Source organism: Calidris pugnax, unplaced genomic scaffold (genome assembly GCF_001431845.1).
Source record: "Calidris pugnax isolate Ruff unplaced genomic scaffold, ASM143184v1 scaffold20, whole genome shotgun sequence".
Taxonomy (NCBI): domain Eukaryota; kingdom Metazoa; phylum Chordata; class Aves; order Charadriiformes; family Scolopacidae; genus Calidris; species Calidris pugnax.
The window spans coordinates 21,499,117-21,513,359 of NW_015094510.1; the positions used below are offsets into that span (position 1 = coordinate 21,499,117).

Here is a 14,243-nt window from a genome sequence, read left to right on the forward strand (position 1 = left end):
TTCACCTCACCTCTTTATTCCTTCTTTTTCCAACCTCTTAAAAAGGGTGGGCTTAACAAGCCAGCGCCAGCTGTAGCCTTGTGATGAGGGGCACATCAAAGATGGGAAGAGATTTCCCCTTTCTTTCCCTCACCTCCTCTTCTCAGCTTTGCATGAGTGAAGAAGGAACAAGACTGAACTTTCTCAGCTGAAGCTGAAATCTAGCACCTAAATCTGATTTCTTCTCCGTGAGTAAGGGCGTTTTCACCTAAGAGGTTTTTGCAAGCAGAATGAACAGATCGAGTTTTCTAAGTGACTCAAAAGCAAACGCATGCAACACAAGGAGAAAAGTGAAGGAAAAGTTGGGTGTTTAAACACACTGATGCTTGTATGGCCACTGTCCCATTCCTTATTCTTGTCCCTTTCTGCCCTTAATTCCTTCACCCTTGACATTTATTTTCCTCAGGATGTTTAACGAAGATGCCACAAACTGACTGCTTAGTGTCACAGCTGTGCTGACAAAGTCCTTCAAGCCTGTGAGTAACTCTACTGGAAGAAAAGAGCTGTTAAATTGACTGCAGCATTACTATGAAATAAACTATTACAACAAAACACTCTCCTATTGGTTTGGTTACTTCCACAGGGTTTTTAAATAGCAACAGTCACTCTAAAAAAAACCAACCAACAAAAAATCAAAGAGCCAAAACCCAAAGCCCCAGGTCTGTTGGAAAAGCCTGTTTAGACCCAGGCCCCAGCAGTCTCCAACAAAAGTTCCTGTTAGTTATATGGCATTGGAAAAACAAACAGCAACACAAACTCCTTGCAGAGTTATTGTAACAGCCTCTCCTAAGGTACGCTGTACTTGAGACAGATGGGGCAGATCAAACAGTAAGATTGTGTTACAATTTGTTACGTACAGTATCTTTATTTCAATTCTGAGATTGTTATAAAAACAATCTAACTTTCATTTAGCACAGATATCCTTCCCACAGTCACTCTGCACAATCTTTCCAAGAAATAAAACAGAAGCTTTGCACTCGTGTCACAAAAATATTTTGAATAAAAATATAATTTTGTATTTTACAACATGTTTCATCTGGAGCGTTGAATAAACCAGCAACATTTCATTCCGGTAACACAGTTAAAATTAAGAAAGCAGTCTATATAAGATACTGCACGTTAACATCCATCACACGCAGACTCTGGTTGCTCTTCAGAAAATGAAATACCATCCTCCCCCAAGCAGTCTTTGCAGCCCGAGTACGGAGTCCTCTCTGCTCGAAGTCCTTGCTGCTGTCGGCATTTCTGCTCTAGATGTACAGATGGTGATGAGGAAGTGCCAGATCATCTCTCACACGTGGGTATCGAACAGAAGAGGTGCCCCACGGCCCACAGCCTGATGGCAGGAGGTGATTACCGCATCAGTTTGCATGAGCACACCGCAATTCCCCTCGGACAGGTACCTAATCTTTGCCTATTCAAGGGCTTTTTTGTTGTTAGTGGAAGTTGGGTTTTTTTTCCAAGAAGATTGACAACAAGCTCCCGCTGGCCCCTGATTACATAAAATGAAGCAGATTCCCGAGGCAAAAACCATACCATTATCTCCATCAGACCAGCCTGTATTTTCCCAGGCCCATCATTATACAATTCCTTTGCTGAGAGCTATGTGTGGCCGTGTACGGGCAGCACCGCAGGCACCCGGCTGAGGAGAGGACTTTGGCAACCGCTGTCCCCAGCCCCAGCCGGTCGCTGCTCCGCAGTGACATTTAAAAAACCCTTCTGAAGGGAGCTGCGCCAAAGGCTGCATTATTCCCAGGGGCCACAGCACCATGAGTGGATGCGATCACACAGCTTTCATAGCAACAAATCCCAATTTACCTACAAATTAGATATCCAGCTGGTGCCATCTGCCTGTCGGTGGTTACATATCACCCAGCCTCTACGGGAAGAGCCGGCAGTGTCTCCTCCGTGCTCGGGCTGCTGTTTCACACATCGTGCTGTGGCTGGGCCATTAATCAGCACAGGGCAGACACTCGCTGGACGGTTAACGGCGAGTGAAGTGCCAGGACAGGCCAGTGCCCACCAGCGTGGCATCCATCCTCTTCTGGACTTGCCCTGTCCAGGCCCCCTGGACCCCCTCAAACACAGGGGAGCCACGCACGTACGCTCGGCTGCTCAGAAGGATCAGCTCCAGACTTCTTTTGTTTTGCCATCAACAAAATAACATACATACACACACCCACATAACATACAAGTCAGGCATGCCCTGGCTCCAGTTGGTATTAAATGGCTGTCACTTTTGGTTATGCACTGTGAAGGCATCTGACGACTGGAGTAATGGATTGCAAGGTGATTCATTGCCGTGCCATGGAGAAAGCCATTTGGCATTTCACACATTTAGGGAGAGCTATGTCTTTGTAATCCACACTGCGCCAGGCACCAACGCATAAATATACAGCAGTTTAAAATTTGCTCTTCTTCAGCAAGTCCCACCAGGCTATAAATAATTTTTATATATATTTTTAATACTTCATCACTTATCCTGCATTTTTCACCTTAATCTCGATACCAAAATATACCTTAATGCAAAGACATACCATTTTAAGACTGCAACAGGAGGACAAATATATTAATCTTTATGATAAGATACTAATTCTTTTCTATTTCTATAGACCATTTAAGAAAAAATATAATCTTAAGTTACAAATGAAAATCGTATCTCATATGTAAGTTTTAATTTACAGTATACAATCACAGAGTGTTCAGGTTGAAAGGAACCCTGGGAGGTCCTTTAGTCATCTTCTAGTCATCCAGTAGATAAACATCACATTTAACACAGCATAATCAGCTTTAGTAGATAAATAATTCTTAATTAACACAGAGCACATTTCCTTTAAAATATTCTTTCCAGTGAGTGACATTATTCACATAGCAATAAAAATACAATTACAGCTGAAGGCGATGCAGGCCTAGAGTAAGAAAGCGGATAAAAATGACCTCACTGCTTTATAGCAACGATGCTCCCAATGTAGTGATTCACAAAGCAGGCAAAATAACGTAGGGTTTTTTCCCATTCTTTCCGTTCCTAATAATAAACAATGTTGCTAATATTTTGCTAATTTATCCTGCTGAGAGAAAAATGAGAGGCCTGCAGACATTCAGTAATACTTTGGGATGAAATGCTGCCGGAGCCAGTTGCTCAAAGGAGACCCTCCAGCCAACCTGGAAGAGGCTCGGACCAACAGCTCCAACATCTCAGACCCTGGCAAAAGCAGCAATAAAGTGCTGGAGTATTACACCAAAATGCTGGGACTTAAAGTCTCTGATTTCAACACAAATATCATGTAGAGAACATCTTACTGAATTACCCAGAATTTTCCAGCAGGTAAGTAACCAGGCAGCAGCTGAGTCCCAGCTGTGTACAACGGGGTGCCCCAGCCCTGCCATGTCCATGGGCACAGGTCAGGCACGCAGCTTTCTGACAACTGAGACAGCAAAGACATCGCAGTTCCTGCTCTCTGCTTTTTTCCTGAGCAAATCAAAGGGAAGCCATTTCACCCTTTCCATCTCTTCCCATTAGATGGTATGACCCCTGCCATCCCTGGACATACCCCTGCTGCTTTCCCCATGGAGAAAGACACAGTTCCTTTAGCTGAAGTTCCCCAATTACATCCGGAAGTCAGATGCAGCTGTCAGCAATCTCAGGAGTAGTTAACTGATTTATCGAGAGCTCCCAGCAGCACAGACTGGTGTCCCCCTGGTCTTCCCCCTGTGTCTGCTTTAGTAAAGGGGATGTCCTTTCCGCTGGCTCTGCTTTGTGCAATTCTCCTCCATCTCTGCTCAGTCACGTTCACTCCTCCAGTCAGGTGCTGGCTCTGATCAAGCAACATCATCATTAAACCCTGATTTGGAAAAGTAAACCATTTTGTTTGTGCCCAGTCTTCTCTTGGAGAATTTGACATTCAGGCTCTTCCACCACTCCATGTCTTCAAAACATACATTCACTTGTCCACCTCAGCCAGGGACAACCAAAGGAGGTGAAAGCATCTGCTCAATAAAAGGTCCCAGGGAAAGTTGTGAGATAACTCCAACCACAGGAACTAAGGACTGGTCATAAACCAAATGTATTCAACCAGAGAAAATGATTTCTGGAAGCCATATGCTAGCAATCTATTCTCTGTGTCAATGTCCTGCAGTACCAGGCAAGGTAAATGCCTTCCTAGTGCTGAAGCAATCACAATGTTTTGCACTCGTATTTCAGATTTCCCAAGGAGATGCAAGAGAAGGGCCAGTGAGTGATGTATTCAAAGGGGCAGCTCTATTTATACCTTCTTTCTACCCTCTTGGAGTAGTAAGTAATTAAGAATATAGTAACAATAAAAGCAACAAATATGAAAGAGATAAAGGCTAATAATGATTTTCTGGTTCGGAACAAGTGGCATTCAGGACACGAGGCTTCATCTTCTGGACACAGCAACTCAGTAGTTTCAGGACCAGGAAAACCATTATTGTCAATTATTTCCCTGTAATGTTTCATAGAAGGCTTTGGTTCATATTGATTTGCAATGTAACTGTAGAGACCATATTTAGGAGCAGTCTTGTCATTAAAAGAATAGACAAAATATCCTTGCAGGTTAACGTTATCCAAGGTGTAAGCTGTGAAAGAAAACAAAGGGTTGAAGAAATGAATAAACGTTACTTTGGCATTCAACAGTGTATCATATGCCAGTACATAAAGCAGGGACAGGGGGATGTTAAACCCACATCTGCACCTCTCTTTCCCAAAATAAGGTAAGGAACACGTACATCGATGAAGTGTTTCTCATAAAAAGTAAGAATCTGTCAGCCATTGCCAGACAGCGTGATCTGAAAGTATCCTGCAATTTATTTCCATGCACTTGGTAAACACAGCTGTGAGTGCATGACTGTGTTTAATGATCAGCATGGAGCCTACCGTGAAAAGATGGTGCTCTCTTTCATGTATCAAAGAATACAGGTTTTGGTTTTCCTGCACCTGGATTTCTGCAACCTGTTTGTCTGATTGCTCCTTTCTGCCTTGCAGAGACCTCCTGAAGGGGACGGCCAAGGAACAGAGGACATCAGGCTGCACTTCTCACTAGGCAAAGGCACAGTGACATCAGGAAAAGATGTGCTCATGCTAAGGTCATGTACTGGGATATCACCAGTGCAAGCGGAAAGGTAACGCAGATCACAGTCCTCTCTTTATTGACCTGAGTTTCTGATCCAAGATGACCTGTATTAGTCTTTATTGAGAACATGTCCACAATAAATTCTGCTAACTTGGCTACTGGAAAAGGTCCAGCAGCTGGAGCATTAACCTTGCACCATCGGTCCCGCCTGACAAAATCAATCAATCCACAGTAGTAAACGCAAACTGTAATAATCTCTCAAAATCACTATTTTTAACAAATTGAAGCAACATCTTCTAGCTAATGAACACAGGACTGAAAGCTAATGATTAATGAATTTTCATATGCCTCTGGAAATTATTCTTTTTAGTACCTCTAACCTACCTTCTATGTGTAAAATGAAATAATATTCAGCTGCCCTTTTAAGAGCTGCTATCCAGGATAATTAGTTTGTGTTTGTAAAACTGCATGTGGATTTAACAGTGTTACATAACTGGCTACCGCTGATCTTTTTTTTTTCCAATTGGCAAAGATGTACTTGGTGTACAAAGCACTTAAAAATATAGCCTCAGTCCAAAGGGTCCTGTACTGTATTCTGGAATCATTTATCTGCACAAACCTGTTGGCTCCCCTGGAACAATGCAGGTGAGCAACATTACACACGCAAATGCTGCCACATGCAGTCCCTGAAACCAGCTGGAGGAAGAAGGCAGAATAGGAAGTTTAAGGCAAGAGCACACACGTACCAAATCCCCTCTCATTCCTCTTCAGCAGTACTGAGGAAAGAACACGAGGTAGGGACACAAAATTTGCAATTCATCTCAGTTACGGCACAGGGTCTTGCAAAAAACTGCAAGTTTTGGAGAAATCTAAATCAGTCATGATGCCAAGGTTAAGAGCTTGCTCCCTGTGTAAGGACAAGATGAACAAAGCACAATATCAGAGCAGAAGAAGAAAAGAGAATGAAAAAGCTGGTATTACTGTCAGACCAAAGACTGTAGAGGAGTATATGATGTCCAAAGTGGGAGAGTAAACTTCAGCGCAAGTACTAGTAAAGGCTAGTTAGCAGGGACATAGTTGTCCATGACAAAGATGGTGGAAAGATAAGAAAATATGGCTTACCTATGACAGTTAAGTTGAAAAACATAGGAGCTATTTCCAGGCTGGATAGAAGAGGAGCTAAGGAATTAGGGAAAACCACTACCAGATCAGTAAGAATGACAAAGTCCTGTAAAAAACAGGGGTATGTGCAGGTGCTCTGGCTAATGGGAACTGGGAGAAAAGGCCATATCCATACACATTTTGAAAACTGAAGTGCCAAGAACTGGTACGGTCTAAAGTGGTAGGAAGGAGAGAAGCAATATAGATAAAACTGAAACCTTAAGCCCAAATATAGCCAAGATATGTTTTTTAACTACAGAGGCAGAAAACATTCAGCCAGTGCTTGAAAATGCTGGAGAAGGAAATCTTGGGCACTTAATATTGATGTGCCGTAATTCTTGAAAGAGGTGGAAATTACAGAGGAGGAAGTTAAAGCCAATATTTAACAGAGTGGACAGGATGACCTAGCAAATTATGGAACTGCCAGCCATCCTTCGCTACCGAGCAAGAGAGTGGAATATATTATGTAAGGCTTGATAAATAAGAATTACAGGAGATATATATGATTAATGCCAATCACCTTAGCTTTATGAAAAATAAATCTTGTCAAACTAACTTGACATTTTTTTTATGAGATCAGCAGATCAATAAAAGTAATGATGTTTGATGTAATATACTTAGAACTTCACAAGGCAACTGACTTTGTTAACACATGGCATTTGGATCAAGAAAATAGAATGCTACAAGGTCAAGGGAAGCCTATAATAAACAGATTTCAACTGGTCTCAGCCAGAACTAGTAAGTCTAGAAATGTAATTGCAGGTAAGTAAGTGTCACAGTAGGTGTATTTTTGACCGTGGTCATGGAGATTGGCTTTAACCAATAAGATATTTAATGACCTTAAATATATCAGCGACATGAAAGAAAAGTAAGACCATTTATCACAAAGTTTGCAAATAACACAAAAACGAGGGTCATAATTTAACTAGCATATCAAGCTTTGCACAAGCAACTGGCGTTTGAACACGACCAAATGTGAGGATGTCAAAGAACAAGCAAACCATACTTCGGCAGAGGGAGTTCTGCTTGGGGGGCAGGAATCTGTAATCATGTTTGAAATCTCAGTAGATAACCACAAAGTGGTACATGCAGAGTAACCAACCTGTTGTTGTGGCCAAAAGAGCTAATGGGCTGCTTAGATGTATGAAAGAGGAGTAAAGGGGCAAGAGATTACATTAGACCTGCCTGTGATATAGGTGTGGCTGTGGTAGGAACAGGTCTGGGTTTACCCCTCTCAAGAAGAATGTTGGCAAAGGCAAAAAAGTTTAATAATTGAAAGGTTCCAAATGATGTTTTATAGTAAGGGACACAAAGAGCTTTGTCTGTGCTAGTTATCAAAGAGGTAAATGAGAGAGAGCTTGTTTTCTGTCTGTGAATACTTACACAGGTAAAATACATGGAAATGGACAACAAAATGGCTTAAAGCTGAAGCTAAAGAAATTAATACTAGAAATAAAATTTATATATATCTATACACACACTTATATATAAAAACATAAATAATAACCCGCTACAACAGCTCACAGTGAGACGCAGAAGATTCCTCATCAGTAAAAATTATTTCATTCAGGTCTTATGCTGCCATTAAAGAACAGTGTGTGTTGTATGACAGGGTGACTCAAAATGCCTCTTTTTTGCCTTAAAATTTATGAACCTTTGAGAGGGAGATACAAAGACTGGTTTGCGTTCTGAAACGTAGGAAAGAGCCCAGGAAATGGCATAATGAGGTAGACAGCTGAATTATTATTAAGATCACTGGTGGATAAGATCACTGTTGGATGAGATACAGAGACAGCTGAGGAACCGAACTCATAGCTAGCCCTGAGGCACATCAGTAGAGAGAAGCAACAAAGGAGAATAGAAGAAGTGCAATAAGAAGAAAATCAGACTAAATACAAGCGGGGCTGCTCACATATCATCTACTTAAATTTCCTGAATCCCCCAAAAAGTTATTCTGCTGTCTTATGCATGTGTGAGGCCAATCTTCCTGATGTTTAATAACACCAATCAATCATAAATCAAAGGAAAAACTATCTGTTATGCTGTAATAACATCTCATTTACAGAGTATTCTACACAGGACTTCTTTTTTTAAGGTAAAAATACTCTATCACATGGCATATACTAATATTGGGATTTGTGACATATAAACCATCTATGGTTCCTTACCTTTTAAAGCTTCATTGATGTAATTCTGTATGTAATACACTCTGAGCTTATCATGCACCATATTCTGGTCATCGTCAATTCCATTAGCCATAACATAAATTGGGACATCACCATACTTCGATTTAACCCACTTCAGCAATTTACGCAGTCCCCAGGGCACTACTGCAGCTCTGCTGGGGGAGTGCAGCCACGTGATGTCATTGATCATTTGAACTTCAAGGTAATGGTCATATTTTAGTGCATCTTCTTTCTCCCAGCCCACGAGGGTAGTAGTGTAGTGACTCAAGGCAAAAAAGTCAAATGAGCCCTGGATTAACTTCTTTTCATCTTCTGAGAAATAAGGCAAGTGGAAATTATAGAGGTCAACACTGTTTCTTCGGTGAAGCCATGCCCTCATCGCTTGTGGGTAGTCACCATTCCCAAAGATGGGCTCTGCAAGCCAGCCAATGTCAAACTCTAAAATTCTGTCAGCCACTTCTTGGTCATTCCTGGAAAAGGGACAAGCTGGTTCTACCCAGTCAGCTTGCAGAGCTATAGATATTTTACCCTTCTGAGACTTCCTGAATTCTTTGTCATAAAGATGCCATGCTTTCGCATGGGCTTTCAATAGGTTGTGCCCTGCGGTGTACGTCAAGTTTTTCACAGGCGGTTCATTCATCGTGATCCAAAATTTAACATGGCCCCCAAGGCTCATAAAGCAGAATTTGGCATACTCAACAAAAGCTTGAATGGTTTCTGGGTTTTCCCAAGCTCCATATTTGGCAAGGGAAACTGGAAGCTCTTGATTCTCGGCCATAGGTTGCCATAAAGCAACAACAGGAGTTATGTTAGCTCTGAGAAGTTCACTAGCAAAACACTGATAATAATGTACAAGTGTGTGGTTGACTAGAGAAAGGTTACCTAAAGGAAGGATTAAAGACCATTTCAGTGAAAAATGGAAGTGTGTGACACGCATTTCCTGCAGAAGAGAGATCTGGAGCCTGATAGCAGCAAAGTCAACACAGTGGCGTTTGCGTCTGGAGGTGAAAACTCCATCCACTTTAATAAGCTTCTTCGTCTGGTGAACATCCCACACATAAACATTAGAGTCAACAAACTGGGCAGGTGTCGTGTCTACCTAGGTAGAATAAGAAACACACCAGATTCAAACTGTTTGTTCTAGGTAGATGGGAGCATCAGAACGATCAGACACAACTTAGTGAAAGAATATCATTAATTCAAAACATTGCATTTAGCATCTTTCTCGCATCGGTAATATCTCTGGCTCATATGAATGAATTAATCTTCTGGTAACATGTGACACCAGAAAAAATCTTTATAAGATTTTCATCCTACTTTTCAAACAAGCTTATGCTAATGGTCACCATAGAATCACAGAATTAGAATCATAGAATTGTCCAGGCTGGAAGGTCATCTAGTCCGACCCCCCCGCAGTCAGCAGGGACACCCCCAACTAGACCAGGTTGCCCAGGGCCTCATCGAGCCTCACCTTGAATATCTCCAGGGATGGGGCCTCAACCACCTCCCTGGGCAACCTGTTCCAGTGTTCCACCACCCTCACAGTGAAGAACTCTCTCCTAATCTCCAATCTAAATCTGTTCCCCTCCAGCTTAAAGCCATTGCCCCTCATCCTGTCACTACAGGCCTTTGTAAACAGGCTCTCCCCAGCCTTCCTGTAGGCTCCCTTCAGGTACTGGAAGGCTGCTATTAGGTCTCCCCGTTGTTGTTCTCCAGGCTGAACAACCCCAGCTCCCTCAGCCTGTTCATATCTTCTCCAGATTGTGCCAGTCCGTGTGGGAAACAAGAGGTTGCTCAGGGATAAGGCACTAAGCCTGAGACAGAGAAGCAGAGCTTCAGCAGACTACAGTAATTTTAAAAATGTTTTTCTTTCAAGATTAAGAAGCTACACCTAAGGATCTACAGAGAGACTGACTGTTGTAAATTACCCAGTAGCTTCAGTTTCAAAACCACTCCCTGAATGCAATAAAAGAAATAATGAATGCAACATAATTTCTGTGTTCAGTTCTTTTCCTGACTGTGATGAAAGATGAGTAATGCTCTGCGCTTGATTTTTAGCATGAATTCAGTTGACAAGCAAATTTTTTCCTTCCTGCTAAAGATGTCCTGTTTTATTTAACTCATAGTGAACCCTTTGCCAAGTTATTTCAGCAGGCTGTTGATGCCTGAATCAATTTTTTTTTTCAGATCTCTAAGTAAACTCTCTATGTATTACTCCAAAAATAAATGCATTTCCAAGAAGTCTTTAGGGCCTCAGATGTCAGAATTGCCTGTATGACATACTGGACACAGTAGCTTCTTAGGGTCCCACAGAATTATACTTCCATTTATTAATGAATATCGCAAACACAATAAGGATTAGAAAATGGAAAAGTGAATTACTTAAAATAATGCACAATGTAAAAATCTCCTCACTCGCACTCTAGTGTAACTCTTACAAGAAAGACCCAAACTACAAGATATGTCCCACATATGCTTATTTGACTTTTTTTCCCTTTTTTTTTTTTTTCTGGTGCAAGATTCCCCCTGGGTTTGGATTTCCTTGTCCTGCCCTCTGTTTGAAAAGCAGGTGTCAGCCTACAACCAGTGTTCAACTTGTAGCTGAGGTCTGCAGACTGTATAAAGAAGCTGCTGAAAATCAGTTGCTGTTTTCTCCGGAGAGGTCAGTACTGTGCTTATAGAAGAAAGTAATAAAAAACAGCATGTCTGAGGGAAATTGCTTTTCTGGAGAATTGTCCCTTGTAGATTACTAAAGCATGCATTGCCACTAATACTGTGGGAATGCTGTCAAAAGAGTTTTTCCACTGCGATGCATCTACAAATCACAGTACCTAAGCCTTACAGCACAGAATGTTTGAATGGCCTCTTGAAATGAAAATATTCTGCTTTGAAGGTTTTGGGGATGGGAGGGATTTTTTAACTGTCTTAGGCTGACTGACTCCGCAACTTTATAGCTGTTATCGATCCCAAAGGCAGCAATTCCATTTCAAATCCCTAATTTATCTAGGAGCTAGGAGGACAATAACTGTTGAATCTTCTTGGAAATAGGTGTACCAGGTAAGGAGGCTGCAATATTTTTCAAAAGAACAAAGTCAGATCTTACTTTTGGAGTGAGAAAAAACAAACAAGTCCCCTATACTCTAGCCTTAAGAAAGATTCTGTCTTTGTGGAAAATCTAAATTAAAAATTCTGTTCTTAGATCAAGCCTTAGCATTGAATAGAAGTACACCTCTTTACTGTGGTTAGAGAAGCCCTGCAAGCCAAAACAGCATCTGAGAATTACAAAGCCAAGCTGTTACAGAGACCATAACCAAGCTACAATTTTTACACATGCTATGAAGTCTTAAAATGTGAAACGTTCTCCCAAAGTATCAGATTTAATTGAAATAAATACTGAGTGCTATGAACTGGATCCACGATTTAGCCAGGTGCTATCCAGGGGCACTAAATGCCCCCGTCAGGCACAGTATTACACAAAATGACACAAAAATTTCATCTAAACCTAATATTGTTTACTTTTTTTTTTTAACACAGAAGCCCTCTAACAGAAGTACCAGGATATATATGCATTAAGATGTAGAAACATGCCACTGGAGTTTGAAGAGCTTTCAGAAAGTTTTCTAAACTTTATTATCACAGCAGACAAGTATTTTACCATTAAAATTACAGACATGAAAAAGCAGTAATATTTCCCATTTCATAGACTAGGACCTTTGGAAATACACTTAGCCAATCTAATCAACTTCCATTTGAAAAGTACTGACTTCCATTAACTGATCACATAAGGTGTCCAGGGAAGCTGAGCATCAGACCCCTTTCAATTTCTGTATGTTTTTCTAAAATATTTATCGTATTTCAATTTATCATACCTTAATCTGACTGGACCTCCTTGGTCATGCGCAGAAAGTCTAGTAAAGAGTGAAAGACAGTGTTTGGCACAAAAGCCTTGTACCCATCTCCATGCAGCACTGTGCTAATATATATTGGCAAAGACACTCTACTCAGCAAATGTATCAATATGAACTTGTGCACCGATCTGGCTGGACAGACTGTTGGCTTTATCATCAGACTCACCTGAATGTAGTTGTCAACAATTCCCCAAGCAAAGCCACAGGGAAAAATTCCTTCTATGGGCTGGTTTTCAGGCAAAGGTGGGAAACCATTTTTTTCTATCAGCTTTTGATAAAACAAGACAGAAGATTTGGGCATCAACTTCTTGTCATGGCTTTGAAAATCAACGTAAAACAATCCACGTCGAATGCTGTATCCCCTGTGCCATTCAAAGCCATCCAGGAGGGACCAGACTGTGTAGCCAAACACGTTAACTCCGTCGTACCGGATGGCTGGGGAAAGAACAAAACCAAGTTTATCACAGTGCTCATTTTCCTCTGTAGATTACACCATATCAGCAATGTTTGCGGTATTCGTGTGTAAGAACAATGCAATAGGGCAGATAAGTTCAGTGGTGGACTTGGCAGTGTTAGTTTTATGGTTGGAGTTGTTGATGTTAAAGGCACTTTTCAAGCTAAAGGATTCTATGATTCAGGGCTGCCTCAAAGCCCTTTTCAGGCGAGATACTTCCCTCAGGGAGCTGGCAGGATGCACGGATGCACTGCGCAAGGCAGCGCAGATACCTGGCTTGGCTCTTAAACAAGCCAGCTTTAGAAAGAGCAGCAGTGCAGCAGTGATTTGAGCGGTGCTGCTAATTAGGCAGGCCAAACCTTGGCCTCAGAGCAGCGCAGGCTAGGCTTGAACTGTTTGCAGCCAGGGAGCCAGTGCCTGCACTGCACTGCACTCTGCTGAGCACGCACTGCAGCTCGCTCCCTCCGGGGCAGCTTTCATGCCATCAATGCAGCACTACCCAGTAGGCAAATAAATGTTATACTCTTTTTTTCTTTTTTTTTTTTTTCCTCTCCTTCCCCTCCACTACAAATAGATATCGAGAAAACCCTGACAATGCTTTTGGTGTGCTGATGAATTTTTATTACCACCAATTTTTAGTAGAAAGGATAATGCAGGAAGATCCTCTTTATTTGATAATTCTATCTCTTTACATCTTTTATGGCATAACATATTCCAGCTTAAATATTTAAAGGTTTCTAAAAATACGTGTATATTCTGGGTCAACTGTTTGACTTTTAAAAATCACGACACACTTTGTAGGTCAATATCAGGGTCTACTGGCATCTGTTAGTATTGCCAGCATTACAGTTTTATTTTAAAATTCCAAATGATGCTCACTTTTAGTTGTATTAAACACGGAGGTTCAGCAAAATGTTCCTGGGCAAGGCTCAGGTTCAGGAAAGCACAAAGGAGTGTGCTTATTTTAATTACATAATTAGACCCACCCTAATACAGCAACACATTTAAGCACATTCTTAAATGTTCTTTTGAACTCGAGTTTGGCTCTGTAGCCAGCAGAGTTTATCTTTATTACTCACCATCTTCTGTCAACCCAAACTGGGTACTGACTGTACATAATATTTTCCAGCCTAGTAACACTGAAAGCGTTATTTCAGGCAACAAGAATATCAAGATCCTCATTTCCTGGTTTTATTAATGTACCTCATTACAATCAGTTATGAAAGACCACATGGATTCTTGATTGTAACCTTGTGTGAATCAATTAAATGAACTGTGGTTAAATAAGCAATGAATTTGGCCCAGTCTCTATCAGAGGTCATGAGAAAATGTCTAAGGAAATGGAATATTTCTCCTCCTACAGGCATCATACTTTTGTGTTTGGCAAATGCCAGTATTTTTCTAA

General features: G+C 41.2%; 1 protein-coding gene across 1 annotated transcript in view; it reads right to left on the reverse strand.

The window, feature by feature from the left end:
- Window positions 1-3,401: 3,401 nt before the first annotated feature.
- Window positions 3,402-14,243, reverse strand: part of KL (klotho) — a 49,268-nt gene continuing 38,426 nt past the window's right edge. The window contains exons 3-5 of the mRNA XM_014965745.1: window positions 12,551-12,819; window positions 8,459-9,575; window positions 3,402-4,635 (exon numbers count right to left, since the gene is read on the reverse strand). Of these exons, the coding sequence (XP_014821231.1) occupies window positions 4,298-4,635; window positions 8,459-9,575; window positions 12,551-12,819 (1,724 nt within the window). The 3' untranslated portion in view covers window positions 3,402-4,297. The remainder of the gene's footprint in view (window positions 4,636-8,458; window positions 9,576-12,550; window positions 12,820-14,243) is intronic.